The sequence below is a fragment of the Vicugna pacos genome, chromosome 11 (genome assembly GCF_048564905.1).
Source record: "Vicugna pacos chromosome 11, VicPac4, whole genome shotgun sequence".
NCBI classification, from domain to species: domain Eukaryota; kingdom Metazoa; phylum Chordata; class Mammalia; order Artiodactyla; family Camelidae; genus Vicugna; species Vicugna pacos.
The window spans coordinates 59,506,833-59,528,518 of NC_132997.1; the positions used below are offsets into that span (position 1 = coordinate 59,506,833).

Below are 21,686 nucleotides of genomic sequence, written 5' to 3' on the forward strand. Positions count from 1 at the left end.
GAGACAATAAATTATTTGTACCTACAAAGTGCACTTACAAATCGTGGCTTATAATAAATGGCCTAAACTTGTGAGCCTCAAATTGAAGCCATTCATTAGTGTCCAGGCAAACAGAAAAGTCTTTTTTTTTTTTTTAAATCTAATACTGTCTTACAAGGAGATCCCTATAAGCTGGTAAAAGTATCAAAGGAGAGTGGAGAGGAAAACTACCTCTTAAGACGTGTGATTGAAAGTGTTGAAGTTTTGCGAGTTACTGGCTATGCAGGAAGAACAGAATGATAACTATTTTACAAGGAGCGTCTCCCATAATAAAGTCAACCTATGTGCTGTTGTTCTCTCAGGGGGCACATCGCCTGCTCAGTGGGAAGACATCACAGGAACCACTCCCTTGACATTTATAAAGGATTGTGTGTCTTTTACAACCAATGTTTCAGCCAGGTATGGAAATAAAGGATCCCCAAAAGCGCTAGGAATTTGTGTTTATTACCTTGTGGCAAGTAAAACTGTTGTGCTGAATGCCAGTACAATTATCCCCTAAAATATTGATGGTGAAGTTGGGCCAAACTCAGAAATTGTAAAGTCACTTGGATGTTGCTGTATCCAGTTCTCATGGCAAGCTACAAGGTGGTAAAGTTGCTTCTTCCAGTAGAAGTTCTTAGGAATTCATAAAACCTGATAGGATTTTCCTTTCTCTCCCATTCCGCCCCCTACAAAATGCTTGTTCCTTCCAATGGTAAAGTAATAAATTAAACTCTTAAGCAGTAGTAGAAGGGAAGGCTTATCATGGGTATAAGAGAGGAACAAGAGGTTGATGAAGAAGACAGTAGAGGGGAAAAAATCCCTAGCATTTTCTTAGCAAAATTACAACAAATAATAAAGGTAGGGTTTCTGTGTTTGATAAACAGAGTAAACATCTTTGCTGTTTGTTTAAATGAACAAGTTAGTGTTCTGGCTTAGCTCCTTTATATACTCTAATTTTTTGGATGGTGATTTTTAAAGATTTGAAGTCACCTCATGTTCACACTTCTGCTTTGTTTTTGTCTTTCTCAGATTTTGGCTTGCAGACTGCCATCAAGTTTTAGAAACTGTGGGGTTAGCCACACAACTGTACAGAGAATTAATATGTGTTCCATATATGGCCAAGTTTGTTGTTTTTGCCAAAATGAATGATCCTGTAGAATCCTCCCTGCGGTGTTTCTGCATGACAGATGATAAGGTGGACAAGACTTTAGAGCAGCAGGAGAATTTTGAGGAAGTTGCAAGAAGCAAAGATATTGAGGTACCCTGGTCACAAGTTCATTCAATTACGTTCCCCAGATACGGGGTTTTATTTTGAGGCCATAAAAGCACCACTATAAATATCAAGTACATTATTGATTTTAGTTTTTGTTTTAAAATTTTGATACAGATTCACTCTCAAATTATTTTCAGTGTCTTTGAGGTTATCTTAGTTGGTTAAAGTCTAGTACCAATGACTCTAAGTCATGGTCGCCATTTCCCTGTGGCTGCTGGAGTTATCTTATTTTCATGGTCACAGTCTATCCTTTATCAAACCCAGTGATCAAATAAGCATTAAAAGTCCAAAAAACTTTCAAAGTCTTTATGAATAAGTGGTTGATGTCAGATACTTTCTTAAACATGTTTGAAGTTGCTAGGATAGAAATAAATTTATAATTTTCTTATACATGACCATGATACAGTTTCCAATCACAACTACTGAATTGTAAACCAATAAAATTATTTTTGTGGCAAACAGCACCATAGAAGTAATTTCCTAATAAGGAGACAAATGTGACATAGAAACATGTCAGTCTTTTAATGTTACATGACTTAAAATCTCAAAATTCTTTCAGTTTAAATTAACAGGAAATTATGTATTTGTTTTACTATAAAAGGTTCTGGAAGGAAAACCTATTTATGTTGATTGTTACGGAAACTTGGCCCCACTTACCAAAGGAGGACAGCAACTTGTTTTTAACTTCTATGCTTTCAAAGAAAACAGACTGCCATTTTCCATCAAGGTAAATCACCCTCAACAGAGACTCTGGATTTTTTTGTAAATGCTCTTAAAGAATAAAAAAGATCTAATGCTTTATTCAGTTTGAAATATCCTACCAAATTTGCCCTAGTTCTATCTGAGTGCACTTCTGAGCCAGGAAACCTTTATTATTAGTAAAAAGAGTCTTTACCTTTTAAACAGCTAAATAATCATTTATATTTAATCAAATGTTTGTAAGACCAAACAATGTAGAATAATAAAATGCATGATATCTGGTTAATGGGCAGTAATCAAATAATGGGTGAAATCCAGATTGAAGGTTCAAGTTTCATCTTCATTTCTGGTGGAGCCCAAGGACATGCTGGAGAAACCATCTTCCTCCTTAGAGAACTGAAGGACACAGGACAATTGTTTATTGCTAGTACTTTCTGTTGTTATTGTTGCTAAAACTGCGGCTTTGAGAAAAAGAAATTATTAGGCAGGAGGAAATGCATATAACACAGACTGTACAATGAATTGTCAGGATAAGACAAGCAGACACAACACTCCTGTGTTTAGACTAGGGATTGGGCATTTAAGAAAATCATGCCAAGTTTAAATGTGGCTGACATGTAATTATCATATTTTTCCTTTACTTTCTCCTGCCTCTTGAGGGACTCCATAAAACAAATGTGCTTAACTCTTGTACAGACAGGCATCAGAAAAGTCTCTTTCTATAATGTCAACTATCTAAATTCTTCTAGATTAGAGACACCAGCCAGGAGCCCTGTGGTCGCCTGTCTTTTCTGAAAGAACCAAAGACAACAAAAGGACTGCCTCAAACAGCTGTTTGCAACTTAAACATCACTCTGCCAGCACATAAAAAGGTATCTTTAATACTGGTTTATTTTAACTTTCTTTCCCTGGTCTTGAAGAACTGGGCCCTTGGTATGCAACTAAGGAATGCTTTGTAACATGATTAAAGCTCTTAAAACTCCAGTTTTATTAGTCTCTTTGTGTAGATTGACTTAGTCTTGTGACTGTGGTGTCAAATTCTTATGGTTTGTATGATGGAGTCCTGTTTATTGCTTCTGCTTCTGCTGGTAGTTCATAGATTGTTATGCTTTCAGATAACTTCACATGTTAATTGGCCATGGATGTACAGCTCTTGGTATTTTTTGTCGGCTTCTTTTGATTTGCTTTGCTTTCTAAAGCAGCTTGCATTTTGTGCTCCCTACTCAGTTCCTTTTCATATCCTGATATTCTTTTCCCTGCTGTCCATTATAATATTCCTTGTCTCTGCAATGCATCTTGGAACCAAAAGGAGACAGAGTCAGATCAAGATGATGAGGTAATATGAACACTTCTGCTTTTACTCTATCCAGAGATAGACTTGAAATGGCATCTGTATAAAAGAAGTTGCAGAGGGCTGAAGTGTGGGAAACGTATTGTATTTGTGCAGCTCTTAGCTTAAGTGAGATATATAAATTTTTTCTTAATAGTTCACTCTTCTTCCACATACACGGAAGAGTATTTCAGTACATTCAATAAAATTATAATCCAGCTAATGTTAAAAAGAGGAACTCAAGTTCTTTCAGCATTTTTAAATGTGATAGATTGGCATGGATAAATACACATCTGTTCATGTCTACCGTTCTAACTAACTTTTAAACCAAAGATCATGGGTAATATATGAAATATTATTGTGCAAATCACCTTATGTTTTATGCAATATAAAATAGGTGCTCAATGGCTATTGATAAATAGTTGGTATTCTATATTTAAAGAAGTTTATCTCGTCCATTTTTAAGGGTATAATTGTTCAATTAAGTTTCAAATGAATTTTTCATTATAAGTTATCTCCTAATATTTCTACAAGTTATATGATCACAAGATTTTTAAAACTCACACCTCAGCAATAATAAATAGAATTTGGCAGCTGTAAGACTAACATTACTTCTAATAAAACCATTAACCTGTTTTTAATCTCCTCATCTACATTTTATGCCTGTTAACATACAGAAACAACAGCAGTTATCGGAATAGTAAACTTTGTGTGCCTTTTTTCCTTGAATGTACTCACCAAGAGTGAGTGTACATTGTGATATATGTGCTTTCAATACAAATGAATTTGGGAAAACTTACTGCTCAGCATCAGAAGTCTCTGTAATGCTCGTCTTTTCTTTGTAGTTCCCTGTAGTCTGCTGTGTTGGTGCTCTTACATTTTGCTAAATGGTGGTTATTTGGTTAAGACGTCGGGGTGGGGCTGTAGGATCACAATGGGAAATTAACATTTCCCTGAGGAAAATCCATAAGAAGGGAAAAAAGCATAAACAAGATGTGAACATGCCAGCCTACAAAAATGTCTCAGAATGATGAAACTGTCACAAGGAAGTTGGACGTAGTCTTTTTTTTTCTTTTCCAGGCCGAGAAAGCGGACCGACGACAGAGCTTTGCATCGTTAGCTTTACGTAAGCGCTACAGCTACTTGACTGAGCCTGGAATGAGTGAGTTTCCTAACACACTTACTGATCTATGTGGATTTTTATAAGAAGAGACATTTTTTCTATACAAACTGAATTTGGGGGTTATTTGAAAACCCATGACAGAAGAAAACTGCCTGCAGGAAAACTTTATCACGAAATCTAAGTGATATAGTGTAGATAGGTGAAAATATGAGGTACAAACGCCCCTAGGTCGTAGCTTCAGAAGTTTTTTTTTAAGCCACTAGCTATTTTTAAAATTCCAAACACTTACTGTCTCTGAAAACCTTGATTTCACTTTGATTGTTAACTATGCTAGGAGATAATGTACCATTGTTGCTTTAAATCTGTGCTCAAAATAGAAAATCTTTACTTTCATACATGTGGAATGGTATAAAGAATGATAAAGTAACTCTGGTCAGCATCTCATTTTTCTTAATATAGGTAGGTCATTATCTCTTGGCCCTGATTCCTCCTTTTCCCAGTTGCAAGAATTGTGTTTTCGTACCTTCTTGAGGTAGCACTTGTTTACTGGTTTCTTATTTCCTCCCTCTCTCTGCTCTTTATTAAACATCAACTCTAAGGCTAGTTTTCACTAGACTCGTTACCTTTTCTTCTCTCGATGATTGTTTTGGTTCATTGTTAACTGGCTTGCAAGTTATCAAGGCATAGACTCATTCAGTCATATTCGTTCATTCTCTGTGTCTCCCCTTCCCTCCTCCCTCTCCTTTCCTTACCCTTATGGTCATCACCTCTGGTGGTCACTACAGCCCTCAAGATAATCCTGTCCACCAACAGGAACTAAGAGTGTGGAGCAGCACTGTGTCTGACTGACGTAGAGTGGTGCCACTTTCGCCATCAGAGGAGGATTTATACAAAACTTATTTTTAAATTAGGGAATCATTTCTAGCTGTTTCCCATTACTCAGTTACTTGAGTTCAGGGAGGATTGGACATTTACCAGTAAGAACCACAGCTTTGGCTTTCCACATCTTTCTTGAATTCCTGTTTCCGTGAGCCAACATCACATATTAAATGTGCGAGAGGAAACTACTCCACTCCTTAATGCAGGTGGGCTTAGCATAATCTCCTGGAGTCTAGCTCCCTGACTATCTAGTAGGGAAACTTATAGTCAGAGACAAAATGGGGGACATAAGAGAAATGAAACTCTACCACACTCATGAATGTTCTTCCAAATTTGTTTTTTCCTCTAGTATAGATGTCTAAATGTTTCCAAAGCCACAGGCTAAAATTAACTCCCATTTTGCTACAAAGCAGGGAAGGGTACATTTGTGCATGTAACAAGATGGTTTTTCAGTACAACTGACTCTCCTAGGTAGAAGTTTTCCTTAGAATACTAATTTACCCTAGAGCGAAGGCTCTCATGGGGTAGCTGGCTGTGACTCCTAGGCAACATTCGCAAGCTTCAGACAGGCTCCATGGACCGGCTGCTTGAGGTCAGGGGTGCCTCAGGGCAGGAGAGCACCTATCTGATTTTGGTCCCTAAGGTATTTGTTTAGGGGACATAGAAGTTGTAAGGTCAGGTGTGTGCTAAGTCAACTGAATTTTTCTCAGTTCTGAAAATATTGCTACTTTTTGGTTCCCTTCAGTTCAGGTGTATGTAGCTTATCTTCCTTGACTTTTGATAGAAGGAGGAGGGTACTTTTCTGTTTTATGAGAGGGAGCATAGTGAGATGAACAAAAGGATAGAGAGAACTAAGAAGGGACTAAAAGAAAAACTAAAGAAATGTAGCTGCAGAATTGGTGTTAGAACGCCAAATGAATGCAACTTTTCCTGCACTACCGTGTCCTTTCCAAAACCCCCACGCCCCCAGAAAAAAGATTCTGGTGTAATTCAGTGCCTGACATCCAGAATCCCCTTTGTTATCACAAAATACGTATCATTAAAGCACAAAATATGTAACTAATCAGTAAACTGGCCGCTTCATGCGAAGCATAAAACCACAGATGTGGTTCAGAAGACTTCTTTCCTTGATGGAGCCAGATTTCGGTGGTAAAGGAAAGATGCTTTGCCAATTTCTGCTGGTTATAAAAGTTAAGTTCTCTTGAGACATTGAGCTGAGCCCAAATCCCTGAATTGAAGGAATCCCCAAACCTTCCATTTGCAACGTGGTGTTTCCAAAAGAATTAAGCAATATAATACTGAGAATTATGGCTGGGGGCAGGGGAGGGTAATGAATGGGTAAGTTTTTCCTTAGTTCTTCCACTTTTCTTTAGAATAATATGTAAGCCTAGAAAAGGGTATGTTCTGAATGTTTGAATTTAAATGTACACTAGGAATGAAAATCTTCACCCTTGTGGGAGTAGCTGCTAATGCAAGGACTGGAGTGTAGCAATGGCACGAGCACAGCATGAAGAGGAGCATAAAGATGAAGCAGATTCTCATTTCCTCTTCGCATTTCTATTATTCTTAACCAGTGCTTTCTGGGAGCAAGACCGTACTCAACTCTGACGTAGAACATTAGCCCTTGGCAGGCACCAAATGTCTGTGACCAGCTCGGTTTGTTTCTTAGAATTGTAGAAGAGAGGACTGAGTGTGTGTTTGCTCTCCCCCAGCCAGTGTGCTTACCTCATTTGTATGTTTCTTGTCCCACTGCCAAAAGAATACCGGTATTAAATCCATCTTTCCTGGTGGTAGGTCTGCCTCATGGCTGCTCCAGTGTTTGGGGGTATCCATGAGTCCCATGAACATTCTGGGAAGGCACGAGAATTGGTACCTTTGCCATTGATTAAATATACATACAGATATATACTGTATCCCACTGTAGGTATTTAAATATGGGGTGTTAAAAATATGACTGCTTTCAAAATTTTCCCCATGATACCTTTTGAGAATTAAAAGCATAATGGATTATGAAAAAAGTATCTAAGATAAACTATATGCTTTTATCCGCAATGAAGACAACACCAGATGTGGATATATTTAGTTGTCAAAGGATTTTTAATAAGCAATGTTAAATATTTTTCTAAAATCTCAAAAGGTACCAAGACTTCACGTCTCATGGAAAAAGTGTACTCTTCTTTCTAAATGCTGTTGTGAAAGTATTTTTAAAGTTTACACATTGTGCATAATATGGCATAAAAACTGTATTACTTCTTTGGCTTGTTTGCCATGATATCACGCATGAGAAAATGTTTCAGTTGCTTTGCTTGCTTATGGTAACCATGAACCATATTTCTGGTTTCCCCCCGCTTTGTGTGTGTGTACACATGCATTCTAAAATCATTTCATATATTTTCTTTCTTCCTCACCAAAAGGAATATACTGCATGGAAAAGATAAATGCAAACATTCCTTTTGTTTTTTTTCTTTTAAAATTCTGACTCAGAAAATTTCTTGCTCTTATTGGCTTTTTATGGGTGTGAAGCATAACCGAATTGTGCATGGAAGATAACAAATTTAAAATCCAGTGGCTTCACAGTTTGCACATCAGTTGCCTGTCAGTTAAAAGTTATTTTGGATCTGCATGAACTAGGCTTGAGTGGTTTTCTAAAAAAGAGTCTTAGACATTGAATGTATAGCTATACACAATGATATAGTTCTAAGTAGGTGCAATCTGTATCACCAAAAGGTCCAAGGAGAGGGAACGTTAGAAATTACTAAAATGAGTGTTACATGGTTGCACAAAACAAATGTGTACCTATACAGGCAAAACAGAACGGCTACTGATATTTCAAAACCAGCACATAAGAAAGTCAATAGGAAGTAAGGGAACGGTTTTCCATTGTGGTTATTTTTCTCATCATTAATTGTTTCCTCATGTTCTTTATTTCTCATTGTTGGCCTATTTGGTTGCAACGTGCTTTTTCTGTCTTTCATTTCACATTGCTCTGTGTTTTATTTCGTTTTATTTTTAACTTTGGATTAGTTATGTCTGTAGAAATTCTTTTTCCTCTTTTTATAATTGTTCCTTTTGCCTATTCCATTCTAAATCATGCAAACAATTGTACTTGCTTCTGTAATATTTCAAAGTTTACTGACCAATATTTTTCTCTGGTCTCTCTGTTTCTCAACCATTTTTGTTGATTTTTGTGTTTGATTTCATTTTAAAATTTAAGAAACAGTTGAACGGAGTGCAGGAGCAACAAGATCCCTCCCCACCACTTACTCATACAAGCCATTCTTTTCTACAAGACCATACCAGTCCTGGACAACAGCTCCAATCACAGTGCCCGGGCCGGCCAAGTCAGGCTTCACTTCCTTATCAAGTTCTTCCTCTAATACGCCATCAGCATCTCCATTAAAATCAATATGGTCTGTTTCGACTCCTTCTCCAATCAAATCCACGTTAGGCGCATCAACTACATCTTCAGTTAAATCCATTAGTGACGTGGCATCTCCAATTAGATCCTTTCGGACAATTTCTTCGCCAATAAAAACAGTGGTGTCACAATCTCCATACAATATCCAAGTTTCCTCTGGTACCCTGGTTAGAGCTCCCACAGTCACGGAGGCCTCGCCTTTAAAAGGGCTGGCATCCAATTCCACGTTTTCCTCTCGAACCTCTCCAGTGACTACAGCAGGATCTCTTTTGGAGAGGTCGTCAATTACTATGACGCCCCCTGCCTCCCCCAAATCAAACATTAATATGTATTCCTCAAGTTTGCCATTTAAGTCCATTATTACATCTGCAGCACCGCTAATATCTTCACCTTTAAAGTCAGTGGTGTCTCCAGCTAAATCAACAGTTGAGGTTATCTCATCAGCTAAAGTTTCAATGGCCTCTTCTCTCTCATCACCCGTGAAACAGATGCCTGGACACGCAGAGGTAGCATTAGTCAACGGATCTATTTCCCCTCTGAAATATCCATCATCTTCAACTTTAATTAATGGATGCAAAGCCACTGCCACGCTACAGGAAAAAATTTCCACAGCTACAAACTCTGTGAGCTCTGTGGTTCATGCAGCCACTGACACAGTTGAGAAAGTGTTCCCTGCCACGACAGCAATGCCATTTTCCCCACTCAGGTCCTATGTTTCTTCAGCACCATCAGCTTTTCAGTCTCTAAGAACTCCTTCCGCAAGTGCACTCTATACATCCCTTGGGTCGTCAATATCTGCAACTACCTCATCTGTAACTTCATCGATAATAACAGTGCCAGTATACTCTGTAGTCAATGTTTTGCCAGAACCAGCACTAAAGAAACTTCCAGACTCTAATTCACTTACGAAATCGGCAGCAGCCTTGCTGTCACCCATTAAAACATTGACTACGGAGACACATCCACAGCCCCATTTCAATCGAACTTCATCTCCAGTTAAGTCATCTTTGTTCCTTGCACCGTCTGCCCTTAAATTGTCTACACCATCTTCTCTATCTTCCAGTCAGGAGATATTAAAAGACGTGGCTGAAATGAAAGAGGACCTAATGCGGATGACTGCAATACTCCAAACAGATGTGCCTGAGGAGAAGCCATTCCAACCCGAACTCCCCAAAGAGGGGAGAATGGACGATGAAGAACCTTTCAAAATTGTCGAGAAAGTAAAGGAAGACTTAGTGAAAGTTAGTGAAATCCTCAAAAAAGATGTCTGTGTAGATAACAAAGGACCACCCAAATCACCAAAGAGTGACACAGGACAGTCTCCCGAAGATGACTGGGTAGAATTTAGCTCAGAAGAAATACGAGAAGCAAGACAAGCTTCTGTGAGTTATTCTCCCTCTCTGCCAGAGAGGGTGCAAGTAAAAGCCAAGGCCGCCTCCGAAAAGGATTATAACTTGACCAAAGTGATTGATTACTTGACAAATGATATCGGAAGCAGTTCACTGACAAACTTAAAGTACAAGTTTGAGGATGCAAAGAAGGATGGTGAAGAGAGACAGAAAAGAATTTTAAAGCCAGCAATTGCTCTGCAGGAACACAAACTCAAAATGCCTCCAGCCTCCATGAGGCCGTCCACCTCCGAGAAAGAGTTATGTAAAATGGCCGATTCCTTTTTTGGAACAGATACAATTTTAGAGTCTCCAGATGACTTCTCTCAACACGATCAAGATAAAAGTCCCTTGTCCGACAGTGGCTTTGAAACAAGAAGTGAAAAAACACCTTCAGCCCCACAAAGCGCTGAAAGCACTGGCCCTAAACCACTTTTTCATGAAGTCCCCATCCCTCCAGTCATTACAGAAACGAGAACTGAAGTGGTTCACGTTATCAGGAGCTATGAGCCCTCAGCTGGGGATGCTCCCCAGCCCCAGCCAGAGGAGCCCGTGTCATCCAAGCCTTCACCTACTTTTATGGAACTGGAACCAAAGCCCACCACTTCTAGTATTAAAGAGAAAGTTAAAGCATTTCAAATGAAAGCAAATGGCGAAGAAGATGACCACAACCGAGTTCTCAGCAAAGGCGTGCGCGTTAAAGAGGAGACTCACATCACCACCACCACCAGGATGGTTTATCATTCTCCGCCAGGCAGCGAAGGTGCCTCTGAAAGACTTGAAGAAACCATGTCAGTCCACGACATCATGAAGGCCTTTCAGTCCGGGCGGGATCCTTCCAAAGAGCTGGCAGGTCTGTTTGAACATAAGTCAGCAGTGTCTCCAGAGGTTCACAAGTCTGCTGCTGAAACCTCAGCCCAGCATGCAGAGGACAACCAAATGAAACCCAAACTGGAGCGTATAATAGAAGTCCACATCGAAAAAGGTAACCAAGCTGAACCCACTGAAGTCATTATTAGAGAAACCAAAAAGCATCCAGAAAAGGAAATGTATGTATATCAGAAAGACTTATCCCGGGGAGATATTAACCTAAAAGATTTTCTGCCAGAAAAACACGATGCTTTTCCTTGTTCAGAGGAACAGGGTCAGCAAGAAGAAGAAGAACTCACTGCTGAAGAGTCACTGCCTTCTTATCTGGAGTCTTCCAGAGTGAACACTCCTGTGTCCCAAGAAGAAGACAGCCGCCCTAGTTCTGCTCAACTCATATCTGATGACTCTTATAAAACATTGAAGCTTTTGAGTCAACACTCAATAGAATACCATGACGATGAGTTGTCAGAACTAAGAGGGGAGTCTTACAGGTTTGCTGAGAAAATGCTTCTGTCAGAAAAGCTAGATGTGTCTCATTCTGATACTGAGGAATCGGTTACAGACCATGCAGGACCCCCTAGCTCAGAGTTACAGGCGTCTGATAAGCGGTCCAGAGAAAAAGTAGTCACTGCCCCCCCAAAAGAAATTCTCTCCAAAATCTATAAAGATGTGTCTGAAAATGGTGTAGGTAAAGTGTCTAAAGATGAGCATTTTGATAAAGTGACAGTGTTGCACTACTCTGGCGATGTTAGTAGTCCAAAACATGCCATGTGGATGCGCTTTACTGAGGACAGATTAGACAGAGGTAGAGAGAAGTTGATATACGAAGATAGGGTGGACAGGACTGTGAAGGAAGCTGAAGAAAAACTGACTCAAGTGTCACAGTTTTTTCGTGACAAAACCGAAAAGCTCAATGATGAACTGCAGTCCCCCGAGAAAAAGCCACGCCCTAGAAATGGCAAAGAATACTCATCTCAAAGCTCCACCAGTAGCAGCCCTGAGAAAGTGCTGCTGGCAGAACGGCTGGCATCCAGTGATGAGTGGGTTAAGGCGAGGCAGCGGGGCCAGGATGGACAAGACTTCCCTAAAGCCGATGAGAGGGACGCAGCCAGCCCGCCCAGCAGCCCAGAGAAGGTTGTTGCCCAACAGACTGAAGACAGCAAGTCCACGGAGGAAGCCAAAGGAAGCGTTTCACAGAGCAAAGACCCTGAAGGGCCCCAGTCTGGGTTTCAGCTCAAACAATCGAAACTCAGTTCCATTCGACTGAAATTTGAACAAGGCGCGCAGGCCAAAAGTAAGGACGTTTCTCAAGAAGACAAAAAGCCAGATGGCCAATCCAGAATCCCGGTTAAAAAAATCCAGGAGAGCAAGCTACCTGTCTACCAAGCGTTTGCCAGAGAAAAACAGCAGAAGGCCGTGGATCTCATTTCGGATGAAAGTGTATCTGTGCAAAAAGATTTTATGGTATTAAAGGCTAAAGATGAGCGTGCCCAGAGCAGTGAAATTGTTGTAAATGATTCCAGCTCTGATGACGTGACAAAACAGAGAACTGAAATGTTGAGAAAAGCTGTGCCTGACTATTTTTCTGAACAACAGGCTAAAGACTTGGCCTGTCATGTAACCTCAGATTTAGCAACTAAGGGACCATGGGACAAAAAGGTCTTTAGAACGTGGGAAAGTTCTGGAGCCACTAACAATAAGTTGCAGAAAGAAAAACTTTCACATGTACTTGTTCATGATGTAAGAGAGAATCACAATGGTCACCCTGAGAGTAAAATGGTTGATCAAAGGAATGAATTTTTGTCTGTGACTGAGAGAGAACACAAATTGTTAACTAATGGCTCTCTCTCAGAAATTAAGGAAATGACTGTAAAATCTCCCTCCAAAAAAGTCTTATATAGAGAGTATGTTGTTAAGGAAGGGGAACGCCCAGGTGGCTCTCTTGACCAGCCTTCCAGGAGAAGTGACAGCTCAGCCGTGTCGCACATCCCGGTCAGAGTCGTGGACGAGAGGAGGATGCCGTCTTCTCACATTCCCGATGGTTTCTGCGAACAGTCGACATTTCCAAAACATGAACTATCCCAAAAGTTATCCCAATCAAGTCTGAGTAAAGAGACACTTGAGACACAGCACTTTAATTCTATGGAAGATGAAAAGGTTACCTATTCAGAAATCAGCAAAGTTTCCAAACAGAGTTATGTAGGCTTATGCCCGCCTCTCCAGGAAACCGAAACCTCCCCGACCAAGTCTCCTGATTCTTTAGAGTTTAGCCCAGGAAAGGAATCTCCCCCTAGTGATGTATTCGACCACAGTCCCATTGATGGGTTGGAAAGAGTGGCACCACTAGCCCAGACAGAGGGAGGGAAAGAGATAAAAACGTTACCTGTGTATGTCAGTTTCGTGCAGGTGGGGAAGCAGTATGAAAAGGAGATACAACAAGGAAGTGTAAAAAAAATCGTAAGTCAGGAATGTAAGACAGTACAAGAGACCAGGGGGACCTTTTATACAACTAGACAGCAGAAGCAACCTCCTTCTCCCCAAGGGAGTCCCGAAGATGACACTCTAGAGCAAGTTTCCTTTCTAGACAGCTCTGGGAAAAGCCCCCTGACCCCAGAAACACCCAGTTCAGAGGAAGTGAGTTACGAATTTACGTCTAAGACACCAGACTCGCTCATAGCTTACATACCAGGCAAACCCAGCCCAATACCTGAGGTTTCTGAGGAATCTGAGGAAGAGGAGCAGGCCAAGTCAGCCTCCGTGAAGCAGGCTACAGTGGAGGAAACGGCAGCAGTCAAGCACGAAGTGCCTGACAACGTGAGCAAAGACTCTAGCCAAAGACCCAAAAACAACAGAGTTGCCTATATTGAGTTTCCCCCTCCTCCACCGCTGGATGCAGACCAGATGGAGTCAGATAAGAAACACCCCTACCTCCCTGAGAGAGAGGTTGACATGATTGAGGTCAATCTGCAGGACGAGCACGACAAGTACCAGCTGGCTGAGCCAGTCATCAGGGTGCAGCCACCCTCACCAGTTCCTCCTGGGGCGGACATCAGTGATTCCAGTGATGACGAATCTATTTATCAACCAGTCCCAGTTAAAAAATACACCTTCAAGTTAAAGGAAGTAGACGATGAACTAAAAGAAATGACACAATCCAAAGGCTCTGCTGAAAAGGCCTCCACCCAGAAAGAACTGGAAATGAATGGATCCGGAAAAGATCACGAATTTGGCCTCGGCCTTGATTCGCCTCAGAATGAAACTGCCCAGAATGGGAACAACGACCAGTCCATCACAGAGTGTTCCATTGCTACCACAGCAGAGTTTTCTCACGACACAGATGCCACAGAGATCGACTCCCTGGATGGCTACGACCTGCAGGACGAAGATGACGGCTTGACAGAGAGTGATTCTAAACTCCCAAGCCAAGCCATGGAGATTAAGAAAGATGTCTGGAGCATGGAGGGCATTCTGAAGCCAGCTGATCGCTCCTTTAGCCAAAGCAAACTTGAAGTTATCGAAGAGGAGGAGGGAAGGGTGGGACTGGATGAAGATAAGCCACCACCTAAAAGTCCTTCGTCGGAGAAGACTCCTGATAAGACTGATCAGAAGTCAGGGGCTCAGTTTTTCACACTAGAAGGCAGACACCCTGACAGATCCGTGTTTCCCGATACCTATTTCAGTTACAAAGTAGATGAAGAATTTGCCACTCCTTTTAAAACAGTAGCTACCAAAGGCCTAGATTTTGACCCTTGGCCCAGTAACCGAGGGGATGATGAAGTTTATGATGGTAAAGCGCGGGAAGATGAAACTAAGCCATTTGGTCTGGCTGTGGAAGACCGCTCTCCAGCAACAACCCCTGATACAACGCCTGCCAGAACGCCAACTGACGAAAGTACCCCAACTAGTGAGCCTAACCCCTTCCCATTTCATGAAGGAAAAATGTTTGAGATGACTCGCAGTGGTGCAATTGACATGAGCAAGAGGGATTTTGTTGAAGAGAGGCTCCAATTTTTCCAGATTGGTGAGCATACTTCTGAAGGGAAGTCAGGGGACCCGGGGGAAGGGGATAAAAGTATGGTCACTGCCACACCACAGCCACAGTCAGGGGACACCACTGTAGAAACCAATCTAGAGAGAAACGTAGAGGCACCTACAGTCGAACCTAACCCCAGCAGCCCGACCAGCGGAGAGTGTCAGGAAGGCACATCCGGTAGCGGCTCCCAGGAGAAGGCAGCGGCAGCCACTAACACCTCTAAAGTTGACCCCAAGTTGCGCACGCCTATAAAAATGGGAATTTCTGCATCCACCATGACCATGAAGAAAGAAGGCCCCGGAGAAGTGACAGATAAGATAGAAGCTGTGATGACCAGTGGTCAGGGATTAGAGAATGAAACTATAACAGTGATCTCAAATACAGCCAATAGCCACATGGGCGTTAGGCCCCAAGAAAAACATGATTTTCAAAAAGATAACTTTAATAACAACAACAATTTGGATGCTTCCACCATACAGACAGATAACATCACAAGTAACGTAGTTCTGACAGAACATTCTGCACCCACTTGTACCACAGAGAAAGCTAATCCAGTGAAAAACTCCTCAGGAAAAAAGACAGGGGTACTGCAAGGACACTGTGTGAGAGATAAGCAGAAAGTTCTCGGAGAGCAGCCAAAGACAAAGGAATCGATAGGGATTAGGCAAAAATCCAAACTTCCCATAAAGGCCACTTCACCTAAAGATATCTTCCCACCAAATCATATACCAAACATTAATGTGAGTAAAATGAAGCAAGTTAGTCAATCTGAGAAAACCAAAACTATTATTACTACTACTTCATGTGTAGATGTAAAGTCTAGAATTCCAGTGAAAAACACACACAGGGATACCACAGGCTCAGTTAGAAAGCCGTGTGCCACACACAAGCAAGAGCAGCCAGAGAAGGGCAAGGCCAAACAGCTTCCATCCAAGTTGCCAGTAAAGGTAAGATCCACCTGTGTCACCACCACCACCACCACCACCACCAGTACCACCACCACCACCACCACAGTTAAAGTTAGGAAAAGTCAGCTTAAGGAAGTATGTAAACATTCCATTGAATATTTTAAGGGAATTAGTGGTGAGACCTTAAAGCTTGTGGACCGCCTCTCTGAAGAAGACAAAAAGATGCAGTCCGAGCTGTCCGATGAGGAAGACAGTACCTCCAGAACCACGTCGTTGTCCGAGCCTTCCCGGGGTGGCTGGCCTTCGGTTACCACGAAGTCTGCTAGAGATAAGAAAACAGAGGCAGCACCTTTAAAATCAAAGAGTGAAAAGGCCGGCAGTGAGAAAAGGAGCAGTAGGAGGACTGGTGAGAATGAAGGCAGTCAGGTCTCTCGAGCACTCTTTGCTCACATCCTGGAGAACGAACATAGTTTGTAAACACTTTCCGACTCGTAGACCCTAGTGCATGAACTGTCGTGATTGCCTGTGGAGTGACTTAACCGTAGTTTCTCATTCTGTCATTGTCATCTGTATGTGCTGTCTATACACTCTCTTCCTTTTAACCCAACGACACTGTAGACAGCTAGGGAAGCATGCTGAAGATATTGGTGTCTTTCAAGATGAGCAACTTTTTTTTTAAAATGTGCTAATGGATATGATTCTGTCAAAGTAAAAGCACAGATGTTGAAATGCCATCGTGGTGTTTTCACCAACACAACAATTGTGTAACTTCTGTGAAGTAGCTAGCCTGTCAGCATGTTGAATTCCATTACATTGAGCATCCATGTAGTCTAACATTTGGCCTGATGCAGGTGAAAATCAAGTGAGCCATGTGAAAAGAGAAGTGTTCATGTAGGTGATTAGGACACATTTGAGTGTACAGTGTTAGCATTAGTGTCTCTGTAAAATCTGAGTACTGCTAAAAGCAATTTTCCAGTGTCGTATTTTTCTTGATGATTATTTTAATTAAGCAATTGTAAATCGTAGGTCCACAGAGTCCATGTGAACGGACAGATATCAGGATGGCAATAGTAGCCGATCATCTGGGACTTAGTTGGACAGGTAAGTGTGTACACGCCTGAATGAAACAAATACAGTTTCTTAATTTGTCCTCTTCACAAGCAGTTCATTATTTAAAAAATGAAAGTAAGAGAAAAGAAAACAAACAAGCAATGAATTTTAAAAAGTTTTTTTATCACCCATAATTCTATCTACCCAGAGTTAATTATGGCTGATACCCTGTATACGGTGTTTTTCAAAGCTTTTTTCCTGTGCATAAATAATAAAGCACAAAAATTTAAGTCTTATTTACCTTAAATTAAGCACTTTCTTCACAATGCCATTTCTGTTAATATAGGATAAACTTTGACCTATTTGCAAATTTATTCTGTGGCATAAAAGAAAACATAGCTAAGGCCTATAATTTTTTAAATAATCCACAATTTTTATACATGGTTTATGCCCTTAGACCAGCTCTCTTGGGCAACAGTTCACTTGTCCATGCCTAGGTTTCACAAATTTTAATCACTCATGAGTCATCTTCACAATTTTTAAGATATACACGTATCATCTGTACGTTTATTTACCTGGCACTTTGAAGGGGACACTTTAATGCTCAAAAGATTTATTTAAAAGGAAGTCATATCACTGACAATAGAAAACAAGAATCATTTTTAATAACTACATAAACAAGAAAACAATGGATGGCAGTAAGCTTAAATTTTGAATTAAAAAATGTTTAAATAGTATACACATAAATCAATCTATTCAATTTACAAAAATAATTGCTGCATTCTGTGAAATGAAAGAAACTTCTCATGATCCATGTGTAGAAAAGGATTACCTGGCTTGATTTTACTTCATTAAAGATGAAGATAAGGCTCTGTGTCAACCGGAAAATACTGCTTTGTGGTTTTAATGTTAACTGGGCACCAGAAATCCTACTTCACATCAATCAGAGGAATTTTATGTTTTATAGGTTGAGTATTTTTTTTAATGCAGAGTCAAAAACATAATAGTTAAATGAATAAATGACTGTCATATCTAAAGTCATGTTTCATACTATCAGCGACATACATTCTCTACTCAGGGAAACAATTATCTACACTGTCAAAAGGGAGAATATGAAACTAGATCATGGCAAAAGAGGTCACCTACATTTCTGCATTTTTTTTTTCCTTCAAATGCTGTGAACCCTGCCCCCCGGCCCTCATCCCCTCTTCTGCACATGTTAAGTCCTCCTCTCTCCTTCCACCCAGTCCTGCCCTCAGGCACACTGCCAGTGACCTGGAGCCTAGTGGAGCTCAGAAAGGCATTCTGAGTAATCCTTTGCAGATTGATGAGAGTTAATAGTAATTCACTATGTATATGTATTTTCTAACATAAAGCTAATAATATTTATATTTTAACGCTGAACATTGTATCTGAAAATAACATGGAACTTATGTTGATATTTGTGGTATTGCTTGCCCATAACTATTAGATTTTCTTCTTTAAGCAAATAGTCCTTAGTCTGTCAGAATAAACTTGGAGATGATGTGACTTAAGAGTAGCGAGACATAAAGTCATAAAACTAAAATTCTTAGTGACAGTGTTGTCTTTTCACTGAGTCTTTAGACAAAGGATACAGTTTGGTCATTAGGGCAGTAAAGAGTATTGTCTCTTAAAACCCAAAGAAATGAAGAACTTTGGAGTGTATGGGTATATACATTTCCTTGGACAGAAAGTTTATCCCCCTTTCATTTTTTTTACAAAAATGGCAGCAGTCATAGACAATGATCTGGCTTGGAGTCATCATTTAGGAGTCACTCCTCCCTGGTGGAGTTCATGAAAGTTGAAGGCCTAGAGAGCAGAATATTATGTGAGTGAAAAATGTACTTCATTAAGACTGCCTAGAGAAAATCCTAGCAGCGTCTCCTGTGGCATTCTTATGAATTGTATGTCCCTACCCTACCCTGTATGAAGTTTGTTCAAATTACAGAGAGTATTTTGGCTGAATTACAAGAATCCGGCAACATCCTCTTTGAACAGATCAAGAATCTTTATAAAATAATCTCTAAAGGGAATCTGACTATAAGATAAGGAATGACCTCAGGAGAGTTAAGTCATTGCCTCTGTGGGAGGACGACTTTCCTGTGAAATCAAGTATATAAAGAATAATGCCCAAGGCTGTACTTGGGTTTTACTATAAAATTTCTTTTCTTTTTTTTCTTTTCTTTTTTTTTTGTGGCAGTTGAGCATTACTTTGATGAAACATAAGTGATAAAAGTATAATATGAAATCTTAGTAACTCTTTTTCTTTTCTACAGAACTGGCAAGGGAACTGAATTTTTCAGTGGATGAAATCAATCAAATACGTGTGGAAAATCCAAATTCTTTAATTTCTCAAAGCTTCATGTTATTAAAAAAATGGGTTACCAGAGACGGAAAAAATGCTACAAGTATGCTGAAATTATATTACTTTACCTTTCAAAACTGCGGATGTCCAGTATTTTAGCCGTTAATAAAATGAGAGTGATCATAAAGTAATAGCAAGTCTTTTGAAGTTATACTTGTTTAACTTAGTGCGAACATTGTAAACTTCTGTCTTTACGAAGCTTTTAGAAAGCAAGTAGTAGGAGAGTTTTTGCATTTTGTCTGTAGTTCTCTGTGACCATCAAAAATGAAAATATAATTTTAGCCGTTAAATCATGGGGTGGCTGCTATGACCAGAGATGGATGTGCAGGAGGTAGAGAGAGGAGAATAGGATCCGGTCATTTTATGCAGCCTGGTCTGTGATGACAGAGAAGTCTCTACGATTGTTGGGTTTTGTGTGGTTTAGTTTGGGGTGGGGGTTAGGGGAGTGGTGCTGTACTATGAAAAGTGCCAACCCACAACAATGTGGAATAAGTTATTCTGGGTTTGCCTGTGTCATCCTGACCTTAATAAGTCATTAAAATGCTAAGCATCAAATGTAAGGGTGACCTATTTTGACAGTCTAATAGGAGAGGAATGTGTTTAAAATTTTATTAGATCCCTTTATAACTAAAAGGAGTCCAGCTACTTGGAGGCCCATCTGCTCTGCGTCTTAACAGTGGAATAAATGTTGCTGTCATCACACACAGCTTCAAAAGTGACTCTTAAAACCCGAACATGTCTTCCCTGTAGCTTCCCTGAGCCCTCTGGATAGTGAGTATTGCAGAGCTGGAGTAAGGAGCTAAAACACCAGGAGGGTCAAGAAAGCCATGCCTTTGTGTGGATATTGTGATGCCTAGAAAAAATAATTTAATTGGGTTTTCAGCCTTTTTTTTTTTCCTTTTTCAGCTGATGCCTTAACTGCGGTCTTGACAAAAATTAATCGGATAGATATAGTGACTCTACTAGAAGGACCAATATTTGATTATGGAAATATTTCAGGCACCAGAAGTTTTGCAGATGAGAACAATGTTTTCCATGACCCTGTTGATGGTAATTGAATTTAGTGTTCATATTTACTTAATCATTTGATAAAATCTGAAAGTGCATTAGGGCAATGCAGTCACTTAAAACCAACTCAGTTGTGATTTACTTGACTTAATTTCTCATTTTCACAGCATTTTCTCTACCAGAGTCTGCAAACACTTAATAGAGTAAACCTGATGTCTCTGTTATGTAAAATACAAATGAGGTATAAAGACATAAGAGTTGATACTTCCAACTATTTTATATGACCAAATGGAAAAAAATTCAGTATCTAGAGAATACATTTCTTTTGTCAGTGTTATATTAACCTAAAAAACTAGTGAACTCTTTTATTCATGTAAAAGACCAAATTGTGAGCTCTTAACACAAATTTTTAAGTAAAATGGTTAATTACTGTTTGGGGACCAAGTATTTAAGCATGTTCTGAAAGAATCTAATGTATCACTCAAAAGTGTTTTAGTCACTTAGCATTATTTTAACTTCATATGCTACCATTTATTGATTGGAAAAACCCTACTTGACCCATCATATATAAAAGGTAGCATAATTTCTAATTCCATGAGCGTAGATGTTGCCAGTAACATAATAATTCCTCTTTTACATTAGCTTTATTTATATAATAATATTGTCATTTTTCTTTCATTATATAAATTAGGGCTTTTTCATCAAAGTATTAAGAAAAGTATAACAAATATCTTACTATGTTTTTCAAGACGCTAATCCTCCTTCACAAGTGGAAATTTATTTTTATACTGAACTTAGAGTAAAAGTATTGATGGGGTGAAGGCAGGAAGAGGAGCGAGGGATAATTTTCTACTATTTGAAGTTTTGAAAAATACAGTTTTTTCCCACTTTTAAATGGCATCGTTAGCTAACAGCAGTCAATAACTTCTAATTCTGCACATATAACAAAAGATCCCAAATTCTTAGAAAGTTTCTGCTTACTAAGACTGAAGTCAACAGAAAATTGAAAGTGTACCTTGTCATCCCCATAATATCAACATGATGGGTAGTAATGTCAGCAGTGGTTTCTTTTCTGGCTTATCAACACCACACAACCTTGGAAGAAAGCTCTCTTCAAAGCCTTGTCCTATATATGAGACAATATATTGGTAACCAGACTCTTTTGCACTAGATAAAGATAGGTTAGTGTTATATCAAATTCTGAATTATTACCAAGTTATAGTTTACAGAATATTTTAATACTCTTTATAGGGAAATTTTTTTAAGACAGGCGGCTCTAATAAGATCATCAGTAAGCAAT

General features: G+C 39.7%; 1 protein-coding gene and 1 long non-coding RNA gene across 14 annotated transcripts in view; one reads left to right on the plus strand and one right to left on the minus strand.

Moving 5' to 3' along the window:
• ANK3 (ankyrin 3) overlaps positions 1–21,686 on the plus strand; it is a 591,977-nt gene that overhangs the window by 539,328 nt on the left and 30,963 nt on the right. For 11 of the 12 annotated variants that reach the window (XM_072971465.1, XM_072971466.1, XM_072971472.1 and 8 more), the window contains 8 exons: positions 342–438; positions 1,051–1,279; positions 1,896–2,021; positions 2,743–2,865; positions 4,404–4,485; positions 16,969–17,043; positions 19,290–19,421; positions 20,285–20,428. In XM_072971465.1, coding sequence (XP_072827566.1) covers positions 342–438; positions 1,051–1,279; positions 1,896–2,021; positions 2,743–2,865; positions 4,404–4,485; positions 16,969–17,043; positions 19,290–19,421; positions 20,285–20,428 — 1,008 coding nt within the window. Of the gene's footprint in view, positions 1–341; positions 439–1,050; positions 1,280–1,895; positions 2,022–2,742; positions 2,866–3,302; positions 3,330–4,403; positions 4,486–8,545; positions 16,349–16,968; positions 17,044–19,289; positions 19,422–20,284; positions 20,429–21,686 lie in introns of all 12 variants that reach the window. The other variant, XM_072971464.1, reaches the window with a different exon arrangement.
• LOC116282443 (uncharacterized) overlaps positions 1,802–21,686 on the minus strand; it is a 107,187-nt gene continuing 87,302 nt past the window's right edge. Inside the window, exons 5-9 of one of the 2 annotated variants that reach the window (XR_012077449.1) lie at positions 21,402–21,512; positions 16,200–16,264; positions 7,051–7,174; positions 4,124–4,276; positions 1,802–2,389 (exon numbers count right to left, since the gene is read on the minus strand). This is a non-coding gene — a long non-coding RNA (uncharacterized lncRNA). Of the gene's footprint in view, positions 2,390–4,123; positions 4,277–7,050; positions 7,175–16,124; positions 16,265–21,401; positions 21,513–21,686 lie in introns of both variants that reach the window. The other variant, XR_012077448.1, reaches the window with a different exon arrangement.